This window comes from Lepisma saccharinum, chromosome 11, assembly GCF_977018435.1.
Source record: "Lepisma saccharinum chromosome 11, izLepSacc3.1, whole genome shotgun sequence".
Lineage (NCBI taxonomy): Eukaryota > Metazoa > Arthropoda > Insecta > Zygentoma > Lepismatidae > Lepisma > Lepisma saccharinum.
In genome coordinates this window covers 73,935,806-73,962,730 of record NC_139239.1, presented here as the reverse complement: position 1 = coordinate 73,962,730, position 26,925 = coordinate 73,935,806, and the positions used below count along the sequence as shown (strand labels likewise).

The 26,925-nt window shown below is 40.6% G+C and overlaps 1 protein-coding gene across 5 annotated transcripts in view; it reads left to right on the top strand.

The window, feature by feature from the left end:
- Nucleotides 1-26,925, top strand: part of Ptx1 (pituitary homeobox homolog Ptx1) — a 141,737-nt gene that overhangs the window by 46,073 nt on the left and 68,739 nt on the right. For 4 of the 5 annotated variants that reach the window (XM_083131411.1, XM_083131410.1, XM_083131407.1 and 1 more), the window contains one exon: nt 12,243-12,347. The exons of the other annotated variant lie outside the window; for it this stretch is intronic. In XM_083131411.1, coding sequence (XP_082987537.1) covers nt 12,243-12,347 — 105 coding nt within the window. The remainder of the gene's footprint in view (nt 1-12,242; nt 12,348-26,925) is intronic. 5 annotated transcript variants of the gene reach the window in all.

The window sequence follows — 26,925 nt, the reverse complement described above, 5'->3', positions numbered from 1 at the left end:
TGCCTCTGCGGGACAGGTGCAAGGGGGGATTGAAACACGGTCAAGCGACCGCCAGAACGTGACTTTTAACTGCGTGGGAGGCGCGGGAACCCGTGCGAACTTTCATTAGGACTGTCAAGCTCCGAAGGGAGGTTTGACATTTCAAACAATTAGCGCTGGAAATTAGCCGGTGGGGCCAAAACCGAAAGAGATCTTCTGCGGTGTGCGGTAGCAATCTGGTAAACTCATTTCCAGACATCCCCCACCGCAAAAGCTCTCCCAAAAGGGCCCGAAATGTTCCTCAACGGATCCCCTCGTATGCCCAATTCAACCATTGTGCGGGCGAAAGGACTGATACATGGGGATTATTTTTCCGAACCTCCTGTCCCTCTCCCCAATTTGACTGCTAGTTTTCGGAGTATTCATTGTGTCCGTGCACCGCACAGCTGCTATCCATTTTTGCGCGGCGATATCGGCGGCCTTTTTATGTCATCGCACAACACCCCCTCCCCCTTTCTTGCCCCAAATGAAACAATAATGATACGCGCATGGAGAGACCCTCCCTTCACAAAGGGTAAGAGGGATGTTGGACACGATTAGAGCATAAATTTGTTACGAAAGGCTGAGCGAGTCTCCCTCGCAGTTTTTGTCTTGTTCCGACGCTGGAAGACATCGGGGCTGGCGAGAGAGTCTATTACGCGTAACAAAATTGGACATGAAAATCAACATCTGGTGTTTATTACCGCCTTATCGGGGGCACGGTAGGTTTTGAATAGGGGATGGCATATTCTATGGAAATGATTGGCCTAATAACCCACTCAATTTGCATACTTACGCCAACAATACAAACAGTATAAGTAGTCAGTGCAAATTCAACATTTTCGTTGCTTCCACCAAACATACACCGGTAACTGCAATCTTGAAGGTCTGGCGTCTAGACTCACAGCCAGTATATTCCTCTGTGGGACTTTGGACCTAACCTGTCCATGTATGTTTGTGCTTGTCCTTTTATGAATTTCATCTTATCACCATTCAACCTTATCTTCGCTAAAAGTGTTAGAGATGCCGCGTAAAGTAACCAAAATCAGTCAGTCAGTCAACTTTTTTCCTTGTCTTTGTAGGAGGAAAGCATATTGTGTTATAAACACCAAAAGTTCATATACTATTTACTATATCTTGAGATATCACACTCCTTTTTTGGAAGGGGAGGATGAATACACATTCTACAGCCGCGTTGAGTGATCGATTCACGATTTTGTCACTGAAGGATCTGGGTTCGAATCATGACTACATCATTGTGTTTGTTCTTTCATCAATTTTATCCAATAATCATTCATCCTCGGCGTTGCGAATAACCTAATAAGTAAAAAAGCGACATTAAATAGCCAAATACATGCACAAATACAACTTGTAAACAAGAACGAAGATAACATATATATATATATATATATATATATATATATATATATATATATATGTATATATAGACAGACGTATGTGTATGTATGTGTGTGTGTGTGTGTGTGTAAGAGAGAGATGAATTTACTACGTAACCACAATATGTTACAATGGTAGTAATGAGAATATAGGCACATTTATAATAAATTTCTGACGAATTGCTAATGAGGATAATTTTAATTTCATCTTTGTAGCAATTATATTTTACTAAATATCCACATCGATATAACTATTTGAACTTATTTACTTATTTATTTATATACCAAAAGTTTCAGATATAGTACAGAATGACCATTTTATACTGAAACAGTAACAGGAGAAACACAACAATAATAATAACAACAAAGCAATCGAGTACAAGATGGCACAAAAAAATATTGAGATTTCACATTCATTGTTAACATTTTCTGAAATTGTGCTCTGGCAAGAATGTGTCAACATTTGGATGCAGGTTATTACATGAGCAAGGAAGTCTATACAAAAGATGCCGCTGTAGAAGAGAGAGCCTTGTAGTGGGATTGTGAAAGAGCTCAACTATTAAAATGTTTATCTTGGGTAGCCTTTGGCAGTGGTTCCCAAAGTGTGCGCCGTGGCTTGCTTACAGGGGCGCCTCGAACTGTCTCAATATTTTCACTGAAATGATATGATTGTTCCAAATATTTGCTTATTTAGTACTCATTACATGTAAAATGTTTCTGAATTTTAAATATGTGTATATTTTTTAACTAAGGCAAGCAATTTAAACACACTAACTGAGCGTTGCAAGTGTTAGATAGGCCTACAGTCTGACTATATTCCTTTTCCGGAATGTCTGGAGTAGCGACGCGCAGAGGCGAAAGCTTGTGGGCGGGGCCAGACATGCGGCGCTCTCCTGAATGCAGAAATCCCACAGAACTACTGGACCACGAATGAGCAGTCGAGTCGCCCCCTCACGCGCGACCCTCTCCTCCGCGCGTTCATTGGACGAGGCACACACCGCAACGTGCGCGCAGTACGCGTTCGCCTTCTCTTACTCCAGACATTCCGGAAAAGGAATATAGGGCACCGCGGAAAAATCTTGAAGCAATAGGAGCGCCGTGAAACGAAAAGGTTTTGGAACCTCTGGCCTATGGCTTAGTTTATTGGTTACGAAAAGGTCATTATAATGTCTATTGTCCATTTTTTACTACAATGGGCAACAGACAGAGAAGTCGATCGAATTATTAAATATCCCTCTTTTACAGCACATGGCATTCTTTCACTTTACGGAGCATATACGTGTATGTATGTATACACATACACACACGCATGAGTTAAATTTAACTCTAACCTAACCAACATAATGTAACATGATCGGTGCTCGAAGTGAGTGGTTAGTTTATTGAACTCTCCAGCCTAACTGTTGCCTAACTGGGGGGGGGGGTTTCTAAGTCCTTGCCTAGACTCATTCTCACCCAAGAGGTCGCTAGGTGCCGGGGATTGCTCCGAGTTGATACCTTCCTGGAGATGAGGCCTACTCGACGCTATGAATATTTTCACAAAGCATCTCCCAGTTGTCTCATTGTCACCATGTTAAACCATATGGGCATCCACCCAGTTAACCCCAAGGTTCTACAAAACATCCCCCCCAGCTAATATTTTCCACTTCAAGCGCTGATACCTATATGCAAGTATTTTTCGGCAAATTTTTTTCATTAACTTTTCTTTCCTGCGTGATTTTTTAGGAATGTATTTTTACGTATCCCAGTTTGGATTGATTGATTGATTTGATTTATTCTACTTCGCTTTTTGTGCCACTTTGGCTAATTTGCGAAGGTGGGATTGAGTGGTGATATGATGAAATTGATGAATGGACACTCACAAACATCCATGCCCAGGTCGGGATTCGAACCCGGGACCCCTGGCATCGTAGCGTGATGTGATTATGCCAGTTTTGTTTCAATTCTTGAAGCTCTCCTTGAATGGAACAAAAGAATGAAGAAATAAATGATTAATTGCATGTCACTACATCCCAATTTACACGCTTAAAATTTCGCACAGTGTACATTTTCCTTCTGTAATCATATTTTTATTTATTTCGTGTTTCTACACAGTTGACCGAGAAAGGTCACTTCCTTCAGAAACTCGATCCGCTATTACAATAACGTGAGGCCTGGAAGGTTTTCTGCGGTCATTATTTCGTTGGCAACGACACCTCCCTTCCTTCCTTCGGCCAAACGGAGGCGGTTTTGTGTGGCGCTGATTGTGACAGATCGATATAGCCTCGAGGTCATGTGTAGCGTCTTGTTCAGCTACAAGTGGAAACCCGAGAGGTCAAAGTGTGAAAGGGGCGCTGCATGCGTGGCAACAGCTGTGTCGGTCTTCTGGTTTTGCTCCTTCCAAGCGATTCCGAGGGAGAAGTTGACGTGGGGGGAGGGAGATATTCGGCACCCGCCGTGCGAGACCCACAGGAAGTCGGAAACGATCTCGCTCGCGGTTTTACGTGAGATTTAGCGCTTTGTGCTGACAGCACGATTGGTTGTGTAATGCGTAACGATCTTCAGCTGCCGACATCATCAAGCTGTGGTCAGCGACAACTAATGGCATTGGTTGTCAGTGCTTTCTTTATTGAGAAGCATTTTCCTCTTCGAGTCTGGGATACGAGTTCCAACGCGACACTAATATAGAGAGAAGTGGATAGCACAGCGCGCTACACAGCGGTGGTTTAGTAGGTATGGTCTGACTGATACACGGGACACCCGGGTTCGATTCCCGGGGTGGATGATCTAAGGTCGGAACTTTTCTGGCCTTGTCTCCGGATAAAGCGGCTCTGGGGCTCACCCAGCCTCAATTCAATGAGTGCCTGTGGGGTAAAGGCGGCCGGGTGCTGATCACATCACCTCTAAAATGGACAAGATCGAGAATGTGTGGGGCCCTACACCCGCAAACCCTTAACCTTTTGGTGCCCAAGCGTCTCGAACGAGATACCCAAAAGTAACCCTCGGGGTACCAAGCGTCTCGATCGAGACGCTGTGTCAAGGTCGTAGTTTTTACGTTACAACTTTTCTATTTTTGGCTAGAATATCGTTTTTATTTTTTATATTGTTCCTAACACATGTATTTAACAGAAATTGTTTTTTGCATTTTTTTTGTCTTCATGAAAATGGAGGGGGAAAGGTGGGTAAAGGTACTTCTCTTTTGCGGCTCTTTTCAACGTCAAATCTTTGCCGACAAAGGAAGACCGGCTTTGTTGTTCTGTTGTTACATTGGTCATACGGCAATGATGCAAATATTTTTCTGTTTCTTACATGCCAGCGATAATTTATATGTGCATTTTGAACTTTTCATATCCTTTTTTTCGGGGGGGGGGGGGGCGGGGGGGAGAAACCCCCTTTTTTAAAAACAAAAATCAGGGGATTTGCCCCCTTTCACCCTCCACATGTGCGCCGAATGTGAATAAATTATATATCGTCTGAATCTGTGATTCATTCTGCATACAACGGTATATCGTTCAAATCTCCAGAGCAAATAGTCTCTGAGCGTTACCCCCACACCCCCTATACGCCTTCATGGCGTGGTGCTAAGCACAGGGGAGCACTTTACCTTTTTTTTTTTTGCTAGTTATTTCAAGGTACCGCTGCATTTCGAAGCTTGAATCAGTGGCGTGCCGACAATTCCTTTTGGGGGTATAACTCAAGTTACATTGGTCATATGATAATAATGCAAATATTTTTGTGTTCCTTACATGTTAGCGATCATTTCCATATGCATGTCGACACTGTCATGTACTTTTTGCTTGAGGGGAGGGTCAAGGAACACAATTTTTTTCCCGAAATTTTGGAATTTTGAGAGTTAGCCCCCTCCCCCTCGCCACATATACTCCGAATTTGCTAAAATTTCATATAGTCTGAATCTCTGGTTCATTCCGCGTACATCGGTATATCACTCATCTCTAGGGCAATTAGTTTCCGATCTACACTTATTTAATTGAAACTCTGCATTTTGCTCAAAATCGGCTCGGTACCCAGAGGCTTACTTGTGAAAAAGGTCTTGGGCGTCAAAAGGTTAATGTGCCTTCATGGCACGATGCTATATGCAGGGAAAACTTTACTCTTACCTTTACAGCGGGCTACGACGCCAGAGGTCCCGGGTTCGAATCTCGACCTGAGCATGTTCTTTGTAAGTGTCTCTTCATCAATTTCATCACATCATCAGTCATCCTCATCGTCGCGATTAGCCAAAAGTGTCAGGCGAAGGTTAAAGTGGCAAGTAAGACCACCCCAAATTATTCATTGACATTTTCCAGAACTTTACCAACAACCATATTTAGCTCTGGTGAATCATGACGATGAGAATGAATGATGACCTCGAAATTGTGATGGGACAAACGCAACGACACATATCTTGACAGGAGTTCGAATCTGGGATCTCTGCTTCGATAGCACGTTACGCTGACCAATTCGCCATGGAGGGGGGCTGTGCTGGGACCTCTGCTTCGATAGTGACCACTTCGCCATGGAGGGGGGCTGTGTTGTTACAATCTGACGGCACAATTTCCCAGTTCAAAGGGCAAAATTTCCCTTTTCTGACCATTTTTTCCCTTAATATAAAAATATTTTATGATAATAATAAGTTATAGTATATTCATTGGCTCATGGTCGTATGCATGAAAATTGTTAAACAAATTCATCACATACATGCATATAGCCAGCTTCATCTCTTTCGTGACCCGGGTTCGAATCCCGGTCAGGTGTGAATTGTGTTTGTCTCATCACCCACTTCATAACTTCATCATTCATCCTCATCGTCGCCATTAACAGAAGATGTAAAAAGCGAGGTAAAATAAACAAAATAGAAATGTGCTTCTACTCATTGAATATGTAGGCTTATAGTATTTTCAACGAATTCCCTTTCATCCCTTTGGTTTAAAATACGGTTCAATTTTTTTCTGGACAAAAGGGAATTTCCCTTCAAGTAACAATACTATGCGTGTTTGTGTGTGTATGCAGTCGCGTCGGTGGCCGAGTGTGTTGAGTGCTTGCTTGACTCACGATTTCGTCATGGATCTCGTGGACTCTGTGAGTGCCTCTTTTTCAGGGTGCGAAATCCTGGGGGGACGGGGGGATTCCCCCCACCAACAATCTTGGCCTCAAAAATCCCCCCCACCAAAAATTTCAGGGGGGAGAGTTTTTGTTCCAACAAAGAAAAGATAAGCAATTACTTTTCATTTCAAGTATACTTTACTAATAATAATATCGAAAACACACACAAATTAGTGTAGTTGTGACTTGTGAGTGTTCAACGCGATTTCTCTCTCAAGAGATTATTAACAAATCTACATCAGTACTCACAATATAAGTAAAACAAGAACGCAAGACAAAAGAAACTATCAAAATCTAATTGATTTATACTGTATTAACATAAAGCAAAAGCTAAATAAGAACTTAACATAATAAAACCACTTCAACTAGTATTATCTAATTAACGTCTTTAACCAGTTAGTAAGGGAATTATTAGTTTGCTACGTTATAATATCATCTATGTAAAAGTAACAAATTACTTTCTTTGTGTGTATAATAATAATAATACTAATATATTTTTAATTTAGTAATTAATTTTTACTTTTAATAACATTATTGATATGTATATCGTCTAATTTATATGTATGTTTGTGGGGAGGGGGTTTGTAGATTAAGATCTTTCTCCCCCCACCAGTCTTACATGATTTCGCACCCTGCTTTTCATCAGTTTTGTCCAATCACCATTCATCTTCATCGTTGCGATTAGGCAAAACTGTCAGAAAAGCGATGTAATATATATATATATATATATATATATATATATATATATATATATATATATATCAGTAAGGAGATGAGATTGGAAGGCAGTAAGTTGAGGATGAGTGGTGATAAGATGAAAAGGGTGAAGGGACAATCACAAGCACATATAAACAACACACAACCAACTCCATAGAGGCTTATATTGGCCATGGGCACAGACGCAAAAGCCTCGTTAGTCTGCATTTGGGTGTCTTCAGAGAGGGTCACCCTTTACACCCCTTGTTCAGGTCTCTATTTTGACATGGTTTCCTATATGTTGCCTTGGCGCTTACCACGATGGCTCAACGATTATATTAATTACTTATTTGCACATCTAGTCTATTCCTTTTTTCTGTCTTTGTTGGTCTATACTTTCACCTTCCTTCTTATCAAAATTTGTCGTAAGTCCATTTCATGCCCAAACAAGCTGATCGGAACTGAAAGTGGGATTGGACCTACTGTGCAATGTTCCTACACAGGGGATTCAACCCCAAGATTCTTCAATTGCAAGACACCTGCGTTACCACATAGCCATCAGGAAGGTCCGCCTTTGCTCTTACCACTTAGAATCCATTTCATCGTGATTGCTCTGCCTACTGTCATTTATTTTTTTATTGCCTTTTCTCTTTCATTTTTTTGTTTTGTTTTCTCATTTATTCTGTTTTCACCTCTTTCTAGCGTATTTTCCTCTGTTTTACTTCTCGAGTTTCATTTATCTCTCTCTATTAGTTCTCTCCAAAAACTTTCTACCTTACCGATGTCTTTCAGCCAACGGCATACGATTTTCAATATAGACCTAAACTATGATTTGTAAAGCAATTTTTTTTAACGTTATATCTGTTATATCTCTAGAAAATTTTCACGGGTGTCCATGACTCGTACCACCTGTACTGTTGTTGTGTCGCCATTCCGCACATTGCACGAAAAACAAACTAAATCAAAAGAAAAGTTTCCACACACTTCTACTCAACTTACGTGCAGATATTCCTCTTTCTTGAAGCGAACGCAATAAAAAAATGTAAACTCACCTGCTATGATAACCAGGTCTTTTCTCTCATTATCCATGTCCTTGGTGGCCCCGTACACACACCGTACGCACGCGAAGACAATGTTTTTTCGGTCCCACGAGTCTGGTGTATTGCTCTCGAGGCGTTAATAATGCCATATTTGCTCGTACGTCAGCCTTTTCCTTTTTTATCTGCTGAATTGCTCTGTATGCCTTGTTCTTATCTGCATTGCATAATCCACAAAAGATTTGCGACCTGTCACTGCATTGTTTAGAATACTAACAAGCACATATGCTGCCCGAGTGTGTACCATTCTGTCACATACAAAGACATGAGCGGAGAACTTCAGTTTGCTCGCCGCCTCTGTGGCCGGGTGCGTTAACCGGAGGTAACGGGTTCGAGTCCTCAGACATGAGTCTCGTGAACCCTTCATCAAATCGTCATTCTCACAAGCACGATTAACCCAAAGAGGCAGAACAACGAGCTAAAGTAAAATAAATAATTAAGAAAGGGGGAACCCCTGAAGTGGCCCCCGCATACCGGGTGTTTCAGAAGTAATTGAGGGGTTAAAGAATTTATTGCAGGTAAAGTATTGACGTTACGTTAATGAAACCAGTCCAGAACGAACGAGGAACTCAAATAGTTTGTTTTACACCTACAAGTGTTCAATGTGTGTACCACGGGTGGCGTATGTACAAACCCTATAGTGCTGCAGAACCTCCAGCTATATTTGGCTACTGATTGGCTGCCATTCCGGAAGTTGATGCAGCGTTCCTTCAAGTTAACGCTAGATGGCTGGGTTCAAATTAACAGTGTAGATTTCAGAGATCCATCCCAACAAGATAAGAAACCCATTTACACTAAGGTTCATTTTTTAGCAAAATTTTGTAAATTAATGTTTTAGAAGACAGAAATCAGAACTCTTCTTGAAGTGAATGATTTTTCTATTTAAAGTCACATCAGTGCAAAAATTGTAACTACCAATGATTATTGAGAAAATTATGAATATCCAATGTATAGCATTTTAAACATTATATTTTATTATGTAAACGTATATTTCTTAACATAATTTCGACAATCTGTTTACAAACTTTATTACTATATAATCACAAGTCTAATTTTTTTCATACTTTTGCTGTAAATGAAGAAACAAGGAACACTGGACACGGAACATAATCACTTCCGGTTCACACAGCCAATAAGAAAGTGTTATATACCTCTGGTTCTGCAGCACTATAGGGTTTGTAAATACGCCCACGGGTGACACGCCACACATCGACACGATAGTCTAGTTCTTGCAACACTCGCATGGGCCTGTCGATAATGCCTATCCCTGCGATGATATCCTCTCTCAGGGCTGCAATATCACGCGTCATGGTTGAGACGAATACCCTGTCTTTCATGAAACCCCACAAAAAGAAGTCACATTGTGTAAGGTCCCGTGATCTTGAGGACCAAAACATTGCACAACACACTATGACTGATGTGGGTGATTTGAATGTCACCTAGCGGCACAGATGTGAACTCTGAGCTTAACAAAACATACACGCACAAACTGTTTGTGATCCTAGATCGTTCTGGACTGGTTTCATTAACGAAAGTTCAATAGTTTACTTGCAATAAACGTTTGTATCCCCGCGATATGCTCTTGTTGTCCTGGTACCTGAAATTTACACCATCCGTTGAATTTCAGTTTCCCCGTCTTTCTATTCCTCTTTCCTTCTTTATTATTTTCCAATTAACATTACGTGACCATCATTGTTCTGAGTTCCAGAACAATGATGTTGGTTTACATACAATTCCTATAATTAGACTTCCCACATTGTTCATTGAGAATGAAATATATTGGAAGTGGTACATAGAAATATATTAGTTTGCATATGTTATTTAGAGTTTATTAGTTCGAAAACGAGCGAGAGTGGGTTTTGTTAATGTTTAGTAGTTCTTCAGATGAAGTAATATAAATTTTAATGTATATAAATGTGGTTAGAGATTAGTAACCCTAAATGCCAGAATACTATTTTATATTACTTGGTTGCACAACATATACTATTATGTAAAAACAAAATTAATTAAATTAAATAATGTAAATAACAATACAAACGCTACTTCAATTTATTCATTTTAAGAATATTTTATTTCGGGTAATCACACATTAACATAATAACATCGCAAACACAAAACACGTAGCTTTATGTAAATAAATGTTTGAATGTTGACGCCAAAAGTTCGACATTAGCATAGGGTCTTGAGTTGGCATAATCTCTATATTTCTCTGTGTTCGAATTCTAACACCACTTTTTAAGCTTCTTTGTCGTGTTCATCAAGACACATTATTCCATTGTTAGCGAGGTGAGTGAAGGCAACAATATTTCCGCTTTGCCTCGTTATTTTTTTATATTAACCTCGCATGTGTCGATGGATGAATTACATACAGAACCAAAATGTGTCATTTGACACGAATCCGAATATGTTGACGTCAGTAACACATTGATGTGCATAAACAAACAAAAATGCATCAACAGTTGCGTAGCAAGGGTGGGCGAAGTGGTCGGCCGCCCGGGGCCTTGCGCTTGAAGGATTTTTATTTTTTTTTATTTTTATTTGCTTTATTTTACGTCGCTTTTTGTGCCACTTTTGGGCGATGACATGATGAAATTGATGAATGGACACTCGCAAATATCCATGCCCAGGCCGGGATTCGAACCTGGGACCGCTAGCGTCGTAGCGCGATGTGCGCTTGAAGAAGCCTCGCGTCCCTGGCGTTGATACGAAAAATGTGTTAAATAGAAGTGGGGGGGGGGGAGATGGAACAGGTTATTTTTGTAGGCAATAGAAATGAAACATTCTGTTTTTATCTGGATTTAAATTCTAGTTAAACGGTATAATACGCCAAGCCGAGCGTAACATACAGGCTGGCAGGGCCTAAGCCTAAGGGGACCAGAAAAAAAGTTAAAATTGTTGTCATATTTCTCATGTAAAAATATTTAGGCAAAAATTCACGATAACTTGCTTGAACATTTTTACTCATTTATTCTTTTCTTGAATAAAAGCACTTTGTCTTGTATTTTTTTTTCTCTCCCTTGACTCCCCGATTTCAATATGTTAACAATTAAGCACCTCCAACTCGCACGGAGGCATTTAAAAGCTTGCGTTGTTTTCAACTCAAGAAGGGCATGGATAGTATGATCCACCAAGCTTTCTGAAACCTCGGAAAATATGCGAACTATAGGCTTCCCCGTAACTTTAACAAGCGACACTAGCGACACTGCTCCCGCGCCAGAGTTCCAGATGAGTTGGTGAATAGCAACTCTTCCTTCCTTCCGACAGGTTCAGATTTAAGCTCCCGGAAAACAGAGAAAGACATTTTAAATTATGAAATATCATTTTCGTCAGTAATGTATTACTATTATTTAAACACGATAATTTGCTGACGTATCCCTGAAGATTTTGTATCGATTCACATTGAGATTTCAAATTTAAAGAACGGATGGAGGCCTCGCATTGCGATCTCGCCCAGGGCTTCGCGATATGTTGCTACGAAACTGTTTATCAGCTACTGTAACGTGTTATGTACTAAAATTGTATTAGTTGAGATCGGACACGAACATTTCAAAGAAACCAAAAATACACCTTTAACTGTGTTAATCGATGCTCCGTGTTTCGAGTTCTGAGTAGTTTACGCTGTAAATTTGTGTTGAATGGCCTTTTAGGTTTTTCAACTCGGATGATAATACTTTCATGACAAAGTTTGCTTCATGAAAGAAATACCATGTATATTTCTTTACCATGATTTACATTTACAGTAAGATGTTTTAAAATTGTTTTAAAAAATGTTCAATTGTTGTGTGTTATAGTGCCTCCCCCTCGTGTTTAAGTGTTCCCTGTTTCTTACCAATCCACTTCACTGACGAGCCTCTCTGTCCCCTGCTGTGTTCATTTTCTTTTGTGACTTTCAGGAAACGAGGAACAAAAAATATTGTCAATGCTCAGAGCAGGAAATCTCTTTTCTTTCCAGTGTGGGCGGAAACTGGAGATTTCCGAGAAAACACTCACTCCATGCCGGGCCCCATCGACGCACAACTCACATTCCCCGTGCGGAGTCGAAACCGGGACAGAAAAGGTGAGGGACTCGCAGTAATTCTAGATCCCCTTACATTCCCTGCTTTCTACCTCACGCCATGCCCTAGATCCACCAATCTCTGCTCAAAAAATGAACCACAAATCCAGCTAGGATGTTTAGTAACATAGCAATAAGTTTCAGTTCCGTGTTTTAATGCAATTTGTGTATGTAGTGCTTTAAGGAATGCTTGGTGATGCAGGAAAAAACTTATTGTGTCGTATTTGACCAGTGGCGCGCCCAAGATTTTTTAAAACCCAGTCCTCATTTTGCCATCTTTTCCTGCCTTTGGCGTTCTTTCATTTTTTAAGGAATTCTGGTCTAATGGGAGATTTAACTTCCGCCAACGCCACTGTCGGGAGTTTGGATAGGAGAGCAATTTTCAATGCTTGTTATGGGAATGGTTTTCAGGAGTTACATTAATACTTTCGATACCAATTTTATATTTCCGTAATGAATTGGTCATTATTGTACATTTTTTGTTTATTCTGTTTAAGCAAAACAAAAGTTTGATACTTGGACATACATATCCCAGTGCAGCTAAAGGTATTTTTAAGTGGGATCATATATATATATATATATATATATATATATATATATATATATATATATATATATATATATATATATATATATGGTATATATATTGTTTCTGTAGGGCAGGCGCGGCTCGTGCATTATTTACCCGGGGGTTCACTGAAGTCATGTGACATATATTCAGTTTCCGCAAAATAGACTTCCTTCGCCTAACAAAAGGATGGGGGGAGGGCTTAAAAGATTTGTCCAGAATTTTCTTACCTGGGAGTATAAGGTTTTGTATTAGGGGTGTGCGAATAAATTTAGGGCTGAAACTACAATAAATTGTGCCTTTATGAAAAAAGTTGAGTTTTCTTGGAATGTCATGGACGTCCTCAAGTAGGGGCACGTAATATATTTTTTTCCCCCAGGAGGAGCAAAAAACACTCTTTCAGTCTGAAGTTGCTGCAACGCTTTTATAATAATTACCAAAAATTACTGTGACTGACATTAAATTATATGCGTGTAATATATAATTTTTGGTTTACTTTCGATTTCCATGGGGGGCGGCCCCCTTTTCCCCTTTCGGACGTCCATGCCGATTAATCAGAACTGGTCCTACATTTATTAAAGGGAAATGGCAACTAATGGCATGTGCATACTAGAAATCAAACCTGAGACCCTTTTCATTGATACGCGACAGCTTTGTTCAAATTTGGGGCTGGTCGACCAGCACACGCTTTTTTTCAGTGGACAAGGAAGTTTATTTTAAGTTAATTATGTGCATTTCTATCGGTCATTTCTTACATGAGCGGACAGCAACGCCTACAATGCATCAAATGACATAACCTAGGTAAAGTCCATCCCTCGCAGCATCACTTAATACTTTCCAACAAGTATCCAAGCACTTCAAAAACTAACAAACTTGAGACGATTGACACCGAGCGACAACGAGTCACGTCTTCGCGCCATTCTTTCTCTTTCGCGAACCCGAAGTGTTTCCACCTTTAAGGAAAAACCTCTGAATGCATGCACGAGCTATTTTGGTAATGTATCTCCTTTATTTTAATTCATCGCATCTAATTCCAGCTTTTATTTGTTTCCACTCATCCATCTCTGCCACAATCTTGCATTTATTCCAAGAAGTTCGGTGCAAAAATGATACAAAGAGAATATTGAATATGTAATGTGTGCGCTTCAAACTTGAACCGCACACAGCAACACTGGAAGGGAGGAAGCAGCGAGATCGGAGCCTTGTCCAGCGCCTTCTGCGAGAGAACGAACTGCGCATGACCGTTGGGTGTCGACATAGGTTCTGCAATCTCATCTTCCATGTATTTTGTCCTATACCCTCCTCGAGCTTCTGCTCCCGCGCGAAGCTTTCACAATGGCAAGAGCTGTCCTGTGGGGGTTCAACTGAGGGTCTGTATCAGGGCGGCCGATTCGCGGTTTCTTCTTCTCAGCAAAAGAGTTCGCCGTATTACGGGCACAAATACATGACTTATTGTGTAGAATTTTTAGCGAAATAATGTGGAAATGTAAAGACATTGTTTATTGTTCATTCTCGAGGTGATTATCGTATATTACTGGGGGTTCACTGATCCTGTGCGCTATAGGGCCAACCGCGCCTGCTGTAGGGTTGTATTACCATAACACAGAACATTTGTGAAAGCAGTCCTGCGCTGAATTCTTGTCTATCAATTGAAGGACCATAGGAACAGAAATATTCTATAATGTACCAACACCTTTCCCGAAGAACAAGATGGAATACATCGCGGTGTGACCAGTCCTAAAATTTCCTACAGCTTCTTAGAGATACCACAAGCTCTGGGGATGAAATAATGGAAATGTACAGAGGGGAAGGTGTATTTGCTTACATGAAAATATTCAAAACTTTTCCTGCTTTCAAAGATCATCAAAATTCGTTAACAAAATATTATAACAAGAAACCGATGTTGAACAGCTGGCAAGAAAAAAAATCGAAGAAAGTTATTTGTTTGAAAAATATGTTACCAGATTATATTATTGCCCTTGACATGTCCCCATCCCCTAAAAAGAGTGCATATTATTTTCAATATAAATCTAGAATATATTGCTTCATTTTTTGCTTATATTTATGAGAGTGGAGCATCTGTTTTAAATTCACTTTAAACAACGATAGGCTAATTTGGACTGTAGCGATAGGGGAGAGGTTTTTAAACTACTCTGGGGTGTGAGCGGTAAACGAATACGGGATCCCAGGACTACAAGGCAACATGGTTTACTTCCTTCCGGGGGAGTGAGGTGTAAAGGCATTTCAGATATCTGTACAATTAAATTTAGCGCCGTATGGGTGGATTTCATGTGACGTCAAGATCCGCAAAGCCGCCATGTTTGCGGCCATTTTTATTTGTCTTGTACAAGGAAATATCGTGAAATAATGTGAGCATCTGTTGAAACACCGAATAGTGCACAATGTGACGTCGTAAACAAGGTTCAAATATCCAACCGGTCCGCTTGAATTCCGTATGCTCACAAGAACTGGCCTCCATCATGGCTACTAGCCACAATTCAGCAGTTTGTGACGCAGGTGGAATACACAGAACTTCACGTTACATAATCAAAAAAGGGAAATTGAGGATTGTGTGCTTGTAGTTGTTAGTTGAATCTTTTTCTCAACAAATACCAAGAACTTAATAAAGAACACTTCTATAATTCTTCATGTCATTTTTGATTAATCGCGACGATGAAGATGATTAGATTAAACTGATACCTACAATGAACACCAATGTTCAGGCCAGGTCGCGAGCCCGGTAACTTCGTGGCGTGATCGAAATTCGACCCAGACTCGTGTCGACTTTCGATGAACAAAATGTAAAGCTAGTCGCTATGTAGCATTAATTAGGAACATGGATTTTTCGCAAATACGATAACACCGAAAAAACGTTAATGGTTGCAAAATGCATTTCTGAATAATGCGCAGTGAAATGTTCTACACACATTTTTAATGAATCCTAAGACGCGAAATAACGCGAATGTGGCATGATATGCGAAATGTGTTTTTTTCGCGGATTTCAACACATTTTGTCCTTAAAAAACGAAAAATACCATAATAATTTAGCACTTCTTGTTCTAGGCTTAAAAACAATCAAATATATATCATATGTATGCGCACCTTTTCCCAAAATATGCTTCGTGTTATACTAGGAATAGTTCCGACAGCTGCATGAAACCGTTTCGCACTATTTTTCACCTTCCATCAGAATGTTTGCACACCGAGCAAAGTCGCGGGTTTCTAACGGGAGATCGAGAAGCACTTGCCGTCACAGCGGAGCCGTAACATCGGTATTGTCCCCGTGATGTGGAAACTAACTTGCTCAAAAATATTTTCCAACGTCGTAATTACGAACACGACCTTATAAATTGAAATGTAACTACTATGGGATTAAAAATTATAGATACACGAGTTTGGACTCCAATTAAAAATTAACCAGTAAATCTACAATAAAACGAGTTACATTAAAATTTAGCTTATTCAGTTCTGCGTTAATCTATACTAACCATTTTTTTTCGAGTATGCCTTCTATTTTATATCGTCGTGAAAACCAAAAAAAGGGCCTGTTTTTTTTAGTTTTTCAAACGATCGCTCTCTTTGAAATTCTATAAGTCAAAATCTGGTTCTCCGATCGTTATGAAATTTTAGTAGGGTGCAGGCAGAAAGGTTTTAAACGCAATTATTAATTTTCAGGTTTTCAAAATTTCTCAAAAAACTGTTTTCAGCATTCTTTGCGAAACAACGTTTTCTTAGTATTTGGTAGTCCAACAAACACAATATTGGTCATATTGTAGATTAGGCACACACAGGAGATGTACTACGTAGAAATTTTCAGCGAAAAATGCTGGCTCGACCAGGACTCGAACCCGGGTCTCTGGCATACCGTGCCTTTGCTCTAACCACTGAGCTACCGAGCCGGCCTGACCTCGCTGGGAGGAACCAGGCAACGTCGAAGTCTACTGGGTTTCAAAGGCAACAGATCCTGTTGTGGTAGCACTGGCAGAGACGATTCCAAGCAGGTAAAACAGCGACAGCGAAAAATCAGGCGAGGCTAGGCCGGCTCGGTAGCTCAGTGGTTGCCGGACCCTGTGGCCGAGTGGTATGTCGACCTCCGTGGCGGAGTGGTGTCTGCCTGCAGCTCGAGCAGGTATCAGTTCGTACCGAGCTCCGCTCTTCGCGTGAGAAGGCTTAGTGATCGAACTGTCCGAGTTAGCTAGGGCCGTATACGGTTTGCTAGTGTTGTGTTAGTTCTTTTTTCCTTTGGAGTGCAAGCGAGGTTTTGACTACAATTACCGTGAGCCAGTGAAGATACGATGAAATAGTTCACGATGAATACACAAAGAGAAAACACCTTGAAATTTGTTTTCCGTGAGGTCAAAACGCGACCTACGTCATTGGATTTTCATCGATGGTTTCATGATGTCTACCAAGTGCCTACGAACCAAGTGCTCAGTTTTGAAATAGATTACTTTCGTAAGTGTTTGTACGTGAAATTTGCGACAAAAGTGGTAGGAGAAAGGTTACTAAATGATTTTGGTGCTGAGGTAATCTACAGTGACGTAGATGGTGATCATAAAGTTGAAGTAGAATGGGCCCACCAGCGGCATGTAATCGTCAGAATCCATGTAGTCCCAATTGAATTAAGTGCAGAAGTGATAAGTCGTGTCATGAGGTCTTATGGGGAAGTGTTAAAAATTGAAGACGAGACATACTCTGCAGATCACATTTACCCTACTCGAACTGGACGTGTCTTGATTAAAATGATACTACGTAAACCCATACCCTCATATGTAACAATGAATGGAGACTCTTATTGGGTAACATACCCTGGGCAGGTGCGTACGTGCCTCGCGTGTTCGGGGGAGGATCATGTAGTTGCTCAGTGCCCTAAGCGTCGATCCTCAGGGAACCAGCCCCGCAGGGGTCCGGTTAATATACCCGCTGACAATGTCCCGATGGTATATGAACCAACTGTGCTACCCGTACGGACTAAACCAAGAGATTCAGCTCCGTTAGTTGCAGAAGTCCCAGCGTCAGGAGATAGCAATGGAGGGAACACGGATAGCCCCAGAATCACCGACGAGGAGACAGGTACCAGACAGGAAGTTAGTGAGAAGAATGCACCAACAGGAAGGGAAGAGATGGAGCAGCCAACATTAACCACTTCAGAGGAGATGCATCACATACCCCCGCCCCCACCCCCAAGTGCTTTGTTCGCGGACGCAGAATTTCCCGTAGTTACCTCTCCTAGGAAATCACGGTCAAGATCTGTATCAAGGTTACGGTCAGTGGCGGAAGAGTCCATGGTGCTACGTAGAAAGAAGAAGAAAAATAATGAATGCGTAAGTTCCACAATAGTTCATAACGAATTTAGAGTAGAACCTGGTACCCCAAAACAAGATGTTTCAAAGGGTAGTTTAACAAGTCATTCAGGAAATGTAATTAAAGAGAAACCTTCGACGAGTAACAAACTTACCCCAGATTTATTTAGTGGAAAGCATAGTTAATGCATTCTAGGCAGAAATTAGAGTTTAGTAATGTTGAAGAATATAAGTAAGTTTAGTTTTCTTGTGTGGACAGTTCTAATCATGCAAACATTTACCTTGGCATCTATAAATTTGAATCAAATGCAAAGTAAGACCAAAATAATTGCTCTCAATGACTTTCTCATTAAATCGTCTATTGATGTGGCCCTCTTACAAGAGGTAGCCATAGACGATTTTTCTGTACTGAACATGTTTAAAGTTTACAACAATTTTACTCCCTTTGCACAAGGGACTGCCATAGCATGTAGGCGACACTTGGATTTACGTAATGTAGTGCCCCATCCCACGGGCAGACAAATAAGTGCCAAATTAGGCTCAGTGTTTCTCTGTAATGTGTATGCTCCGTCAGGAAGCCAAAACAGACGGGAAAGAGAAGATTTTTTTTCAACAGTTGTAGGGCCCGAGTTGACATCCCACACACTAGACACTATACTAGTGGGAGATTTTAACTGCGTAATTCGTTCACAAGATCAAAATCCAGGATACAACTTCTCACGTGCGCTCTATGAATTAACGCAGGGGTTACAACTGCGTGACGCTTGGATACACACCAATGGCGAAAGTCAAGGTTACACACATATCACCTCCAATAGTGCGTCAAGAATCGATAGGTTTTATGTCGCACCAAGATTTCAGGAATATATCATTAGTGTTCAAAATTTTCCAGTATGCTTTAGTGATCATAGTGTCCCAATTCTCAAAATAAATTTAGATTTGATCAAACCCCGACAAGGTAGCGGATACTGGCTTTTAAATAGCACATTATTACGCAATGGTAGTTATGTCCAGCTAATCAGGGAAACGTGGAACGAACTCAAGGCCTCTCGGCCAGTGCACAAGACCCTAATCGAGTGGTGGGAAACTCGAGTTAAGCCTAAATTTCGTCAGGTCAGTAAATTCTTCAGTGCAGAGGTTAGTAGAGATCAAAGAAACAAATATAATTTTTTGTATGCAGTCTTGAATGATCTCCAACGTTTAGCATTGCAAGGTAATTTCGATCGTCCTTATGCAAATGAAATAAAAGCGCAATTACTTGCTATACATAGGAAACGAAAATCTGCAGCAATAATAAAGAGCAAGATTCTTCCTATAGACCCAGATGAGCAAGCCACACTAAGTCACATTCTTCAAGAACATAAACACGCCAGGAGTCACGTTATTCATAAATTAACTTTAGATTCCGGTGAAGTTGTCACCAGCCCTCATAGTATACACGACAGGTTTTTGCAATACTATAAAAATCTTCTTGGTCAACCCTTTAATCCAACAGAAACGCAATGCAATTTTTTGAACTACCTCCCTGCGTCACTGACAGAAAATGAAAGAACTGAGCTCACACAACCGTTTAGTAAAAAGGAGGTTCATGATGCAGTATTCAAAGCTCCGAGGAATAAAACTACAGCCGAAGATGGATTACCATCAGAATTCTATCAATGTTTCTGGGATCTAATAGGAGACGAATTAACGGAATGGGTCAACGAAGTGTTGTCAACAGGGACCATAGGGAAGACCAGTAGCACGGGAGTTATAGTGTTAGTTCCCAAAAAGGCAAATCCAAAGTTCGTCACAGATTTTAGGCCAATTTCCATATTGAGCAGTGACATCAAACTTATAAGTAGGTGCATAAATCAGCGTTTAAAAAAATATATGGTTAAACTTATTGGCAATTTACAGTTCGCTTGTAATACGTCCCAAAGTATACATCACTTGCTACAAACGATAAGAGACGTAATTATTACCAAACAAAATAAGAATGCATCAGAAGCAATTCTATCTTTAGATTTTTCTCAAGCATATGACAGAGTGAGCCACGAATATCTGTACAAAGTCTTAGAAGCATATGGCTTCGGAGACACTTTTCTTAATTGGATAAAAACATTATATAATCATATGCTGCTAAAACTCAAAATAAATGGTTTCTTGACAACAGGTTTTAAAATGCGACGAGGTGTACTACAAGGTAGTCCCTTGAGTAGCACATTGTACGTCCTCACAATAGCCCCCTTTTTGTTTAGTATCCAGCATCATTTACAGGGCATTTCTATGGCTTCCACCACAATACAAGTTGGCAGTTTCATGGACGACGTCACGATTTTTCTCAAGGATGAAAGAGATCTGTACAGTGTTAAAAGCCAAATACATACTTTTGAGCTCACATCAGGAGCAAAACTAAACAATCGAAAGTCATTCCTAATGCCCCTTGGCAAGGAGAATCCTTTCACAAACAATACGGAGATCCCTGTAGACAAGAAAATAAAAGTTTTAGGTATCAACTTCTATGCAAATATCGATGAAACGATCGAAGCCAATAGTAATCTCACGTGCGAGAGGGCAATCTACGTCCTCAGAGTGAACAAGATGCGCTCTCTGAGTTTAAAAACACGAGTAAGATTTATCAACGTTTTTGCTCTCTCTAAACTTTGGTATGTAGCAAAAATCCTGCCCTTCAAAACACAGCACTTAGCCAAGGTCAACAAAGCTGTTGGCTGCTTTTTGTGGCACGATACAATTTTCCGGGTGGCAATGAATGAGGTCACGTTATCAGAGAAGACAGGTGGTTTGGCACTAATACACGTGAACACACAGGCAAGAGCATTGTTTGTACAGACTGGCCTTAAAACAGCTTTCTCACTGCACGAGTCAACGACCCAAGCATGTATACAAACGATAATACAGGACATTCCATTAGAAGCTCCCATCGATATCCAAAGTATCCCCAAAAGATTTTCGTTTTATAAGGACATCGCTTTACAGGTATGCTACCAGTTATTACGACATGAGACAATTACACCATCTGTTAAAAAGTTATATAGTGAAATCAATAGTTTCAAGCACACAGTACCACGAATAGTCAGGGATTTCAATACACATAATTGGCCACAAATATGGGAAAATGTCTCCGCCAAACACCTTTCAAAAGCTGCCCAATCAATATGGTACAAAGTGGTTCATCGTGTTATAGTGACAAGAGATAGGACATACCAATATGGAATCAGTGACTCTCCTAACTGTATATCATGCAACGTGCCTGACTCTTTAGCCCACAGGATAACCAAGTGTCGCAACTCCTCCACGGCGTGGAACAAATTGCGAACAATGCTCAGTCGTATATGCCGCACCTCATTAACAAAGTTTACGGATACTGATATAGTTTTTCCTGCTTTCAATTTTTATCCACCAACGAAACAACGAGCAGTACAATGGTTGATAACAGAATACTTATTATATATATTTCACAATGACAAGAGCAGTTTTAAGAAACAATTCAGTATCTTCTTGCAAGAACAATATGAAAAAATTCCTCTCCAAGCAAGGAAGAAATGGTATGCAAATTTCTTATCAGTGCTTTATACTTAATTTAGGTCAAACAAAAATGTAAAGGTTAACCAGATAGAAATACGAATTGTAATAGCAGTACTACACTTATGTCAAAAACAATGTAATTCCATAACTTGTAGATCAGAATGAGACAATAAAAAAAAAAAGTGGTTAGCAGAGCGCGCTACAACGCCAGGGGTTCCGGGTTCGAGTCCCGGGTAAGGCATGGGTATTTGTGTTTGTCCAGATGATAAGAAACAGAAACTGTAAGAATTGAAAAGTGAAAAAGTGTGATTGGTGGGGCATACCTCCGTGTAGGCGTTATTTCCTTTTTTAAATAATAAAAAAAAGAGTGGTTATCATATCGCGCTGCTACGCTAGGGGTCCCGGGTTCGAATCCCGCTCGGGCTTGGATAACGAATAATGAGAACCAATGTGAATACAGTGACATGTGTGAGATTGTGAAAAAAATGTGTGAATGACGCGGGATACTGCCGAATAGGGGTATTACTTTTAAAAAGATGGTTAGAGCAATGGCACGGTATGCAAGAGACCCGAGTTCGAGTCCTGGTCGAGCCTGCATTTTTCGCTGGAAATTTCTACGTAATATTGGTCCTGTTTTGAAGCTCTTTGCATTTGTTTTTAAAATCCATTACCATTGTCAATTCACATTGCGAAACCAATTTTATACAGATTTTTATTCAGCGGAGCAAAGATGTACGCGAAATGTGTCGACACGGCACACAGCGACGTCCGTTGAACCGCGGAAACTGGCGGCGGGTGTTGCCACGTTATAATATTGGAGTCCAAACTCGAGTATCTATAATTTTTAATCCGGCTGAGCCGATGCCGATGTATGGGTATCGGCCGATACGAGTAGTATCGTATACCAAGAAAGTATCGTTGCAGTTTATTTACCGATATTATCTTGGAAAATATACAAGAGCTTGAAGTTTATTCCTATTTTGCACCATTTTTGCGCGGAAAAAAAACTGAATTTTGTAATTACACAACATGTAAGTTAATATTATGACAATGTTTTAAAGTAATACATATGGCATATTAGTGCATATAGTTGGAGTGGAATACTTACACACTAATATTAAACAATATTTTGACGTCTTTTAATTATTAAAATTTTTCAAGATCTGTAGGTATCGGTGGGAATTTGTGCGAGTATCCGTATCGGCTGAGCCAAACTTAAAACACTAGTGTAAAAGCACAATGGAAGTAGTATAATTTTAGATACATTTTGCAGAAAAAGTGTGATAAAATTAAAATGCAAATTTTGGGCACAAATACCGAAAAGTTATAAACGAAAAAAAAGGTTGTGTTCATCGCTCCATGAGAACAGGTAACGTGCATCTGTGCTAAGGCTTCAGGAAGAGCAGAATTCATCTCGACTATAGCCTGATTCTCTCCCGCCTAAGTGCTGTTATCAGGAGCATTGTCGAGTGCGTGATCCATCTCTGTCGACAAGACTAACAGATCGGCAGAGCAAGAAAGGCACCGGCGCAACTGATATCCGCTGCGGACTCTTTGTGGTCCGCCGCATCATCTGGACCTTATCAACTAACGGGTGCTCCTTCATCCAATTTTATCGGTCGGACAGCTCAATATTATAACAGCCATCGAACTCCTGTGATTTTTCTCAGCATTTTTTTTTACCCCTTCTCGTCTTAGTAAACAAAGAGAATAAGGAAAATATGATCTTTGTTTCAGGATGGTTTTAAAATGCAGCGTTGTTAGATACATGTAATGCGTACGGAGCGGTCGAATTCTTTCTTGGAGAACCCTTCAATACCTACTTCCAATTTGCATTTCGTCATTTTCAGGCTCGGCTGAACTTTTTGGCCTATGTCAGGGCAGCTAGTGATTATCACATCGCGCTACGGTTCCGGGTTCGAATTATGACGTGGTCATGGATGTTTGTGACTGTGCATTCATCAATTTCATCATGTCGTCACTCATCCCCATCTTCGCAAATTAGCCAAAAGTGGCACAAAAAGCGAAGTAAAATAAAGCAAAACAATCAAGCATCTGTTTTCGATTTTTCTCTGCTTTTGAAAAAAAAACGCTGATATTCTCAAGTCTGTAATAATATACGTCCTTAGAGCATTCACGCGAATCTTCTTGTGATTTGCTTTCGCTCCAGGCTCCACAATACCAATTAAAGGTCATTTTAACCACGATACTAATGAATGATTAACGAGAAAATTTCAAAGTACGCCAATAAGCATTTCGACATGACGGTTAGGAGTGTTATATAGAAGTGCACGTACTCGCAAGCACAAATAAAACACACGATAAGAGAGAAGGGAAAGCCAGGAAGAACACGGGTCAGCGAAACAGAGATAAAATGAGAGGGGAAGGGAAAGAAGGAAGGAAATAGGGACGGAGACTATAAAGAATTAGATGGAGTGAAGAAGGTAGGAGAGAGAGAAAGTTATAGGCAGATAGAAATACACGGAGAAAGGATATAGTGAAAAAGAGAGGGAAGAGCGAGAAAGTGAGAAAGAAGGAGAAGCGAGAAAGATAAAGAGATAAAAGGAAGAAAGAGATAAATTACAGAGAGGGTAGTAGGAAATAAAGAGAGAGAGAGAGAGAGAATCTTTGCACGCATGAATGAGTCGGGAGCGTAGACCACCTGAATATATTTCCCATCCACAAAGGGGCACTGCAACTAGTGAAACAAACATATTCATAGACAAGCAGGAAATAATGGAATGTGAAACGGAGATTACTAGAGCTCCAAACAAGGGGACCGCGGGAACAGGAACAAGTAGCGTGCATCAGAAAACATAGCAGTGGGGCATTAAAGGGGTTGGTATGGATGAGGCTGGGAGGATGGAGGCATAATACACTAAAACGTTAGGAGGGAAGAAACAAATGCGCACTATGCAATGGAGACGACTGGCTGGATCACTTATTCTTATGACAAGAGACTCGCGTCCTGTATAGGATGAGACGCTATGTAAGTGCTCGAATCAACTGGAGGGCAAAGAAACATGGGACTACTGGAAAAATTAGTCAGGGAAAAAGAGGTTCTATAGACTATAGAGAGACGGAAAAAAGAAGAGGACGAAATGGTAACTCAAGTGAGAACAGACCAAAGACCAGAACTGCTATTGTAACAGAGTGTTTAGACTGCAGATCAAGATACAAGGAAAAATAATAGAGTAAACATTGAATGGATAAAATTAGGCACCTTTCGTGGAGCTAATTTTGAGATAATAAGTGTATTTAATGAAATACAAATATATTGTACTTGTTTGAGGGGATGAAAATCTACATAGAGATAAACATTATTACGTTCATTGATTGATTTATTTATTTTACTTCGCTTTTCTGCTACTTTGGATAATCTTGAAGATGAGGGAGGATGCGTAATGATATGATGAAGGGACACTCAAAGAATGCCCATGCGCAGGACGGGATTCGAACACGGGTCTTCTGGCGTCGTAACGCGCTGTGTTAACTAATCCGCCAGGAGGTCGGCACAAAAGAAAAGTAAAGAAAGAATGATTATATTGTCACCAATAGAGTGCACAGAATATTGAAGAATATTATTATGTAGTCCCTAAGAAAAATACATATACCATTGCTTCAACCACTTCCAACCCTTTCGTCACGCTATCCAGTTCGCAAGTTCCGTCTCTTGAAGTGGTTTTTGTTTGTCATAGTACAACTCGCCATAGAAGGAGATATATTGGGACATATGGCGACTGGCATAGCAATAACCTGTAGGGCAACAAGAAAATATAATTTTCTGACATTATCTTCGGCGACATGATAACACAGACAGCATAATCTCGAGAGTGGAAAGCGAACCTGGTCGTGGAGTGCGGCGAAATGAACAGCCAAGTCAACAGATGTGTTTACTTCCTGTACGTATACATTAGGTGATGGATATGCTGACAGGAACTTGGGGGGAGAAAGGGGGTTGGAAACCTTCGCAAGGACGATGAATGTGGCTAATAAGTTCGTTGCAATTTCGAGTAGTTGGCTAACATTTACAGATCAAAGGCGGCATGCGCGTTCGTGAAGACACGTATACTCTGTCCGGGGAATGTGCGGAGAAAGGTTGCGCATAACGGAAGGGAAGGGGACAAAGCAATTGGGCGGAGTAAAGAAAATTATTCCCAACAGCTGGTAGCTGCAGCCGCATTTTCCTCTTCAGTGCACTCGCTTCTCCTCTCACGCGTGCATTGATCGAGCCCCGTCTCAAGTTACTTCTTGCATAGAGACATGTTTTCGTTCGCTTCCTCCATAGATTCCGGGGATAGAGTATAGGAGCAATCAACCCATCGGGATATAATGAACCTTCAGCAGAAATCGAACCTGGGATCCCTTTATTACTACGTTATCGGAAAGGCCCAATCACAGTTCCATCCATCAGTTGAGCAAATCCCCGTATTTCAACTTTTTGAATTTTTATAGCCACGTGTTCTCCGGTGGAGACTCTTAGCGGTTTGGAGCCTGCTTTTAAACTGTAGGTCCAGTCCAGATTATCTGTGCATAAAGTGGACTTAAGAAAACTCAAACTCTTGTACTCCCTTAATCAGTCTGTGGAAGAAAACCTCAACAGGATGACACCAAAACACACGACACGCTTAAAACTCTTTTAAAACATTTTGGGCACTTTTAGGTAGGCACCGCACGTATCGAAATATACCTGCGAAACAGTAGAATTTTCGCACAATGAAAGCCTACGGGTTGTTTCCGGGAAGAAAATAGGACAAAACCAAAGCTACCTTTTCATACAGAATTCCTCGTAGTCCGAACTATCCTCTTGCATTGTACTTTCTAAATATAATGCAACACAATACGACGAAGCTCTTGGTCATTGAAGAACCCGCGAAGGTGTCAAGATTTATTTCAATCTGCTAATGTTCTCGACCATTTCCAAATCACTCGGTGAGGAAATGAAACGATTCGCCATCTTGGTGTCATGGATATGCAGGAAGACAAACCAGCTCCCCCAATGCCTGTGTTGATATTCTTATCTTCTTTTATCTTTACTTTGGCAGAGGGGCACTTGAGGCTGACTGGGATCCAGGTGGTAGCCAGAAAATGTCGGGAAATATAAAGCGTATGTCAAATTTGGCAACATGTCAAAGCCGCTTCTGCATGGACTGTAAATGCACGCTAGCCGCTAATAAAAATG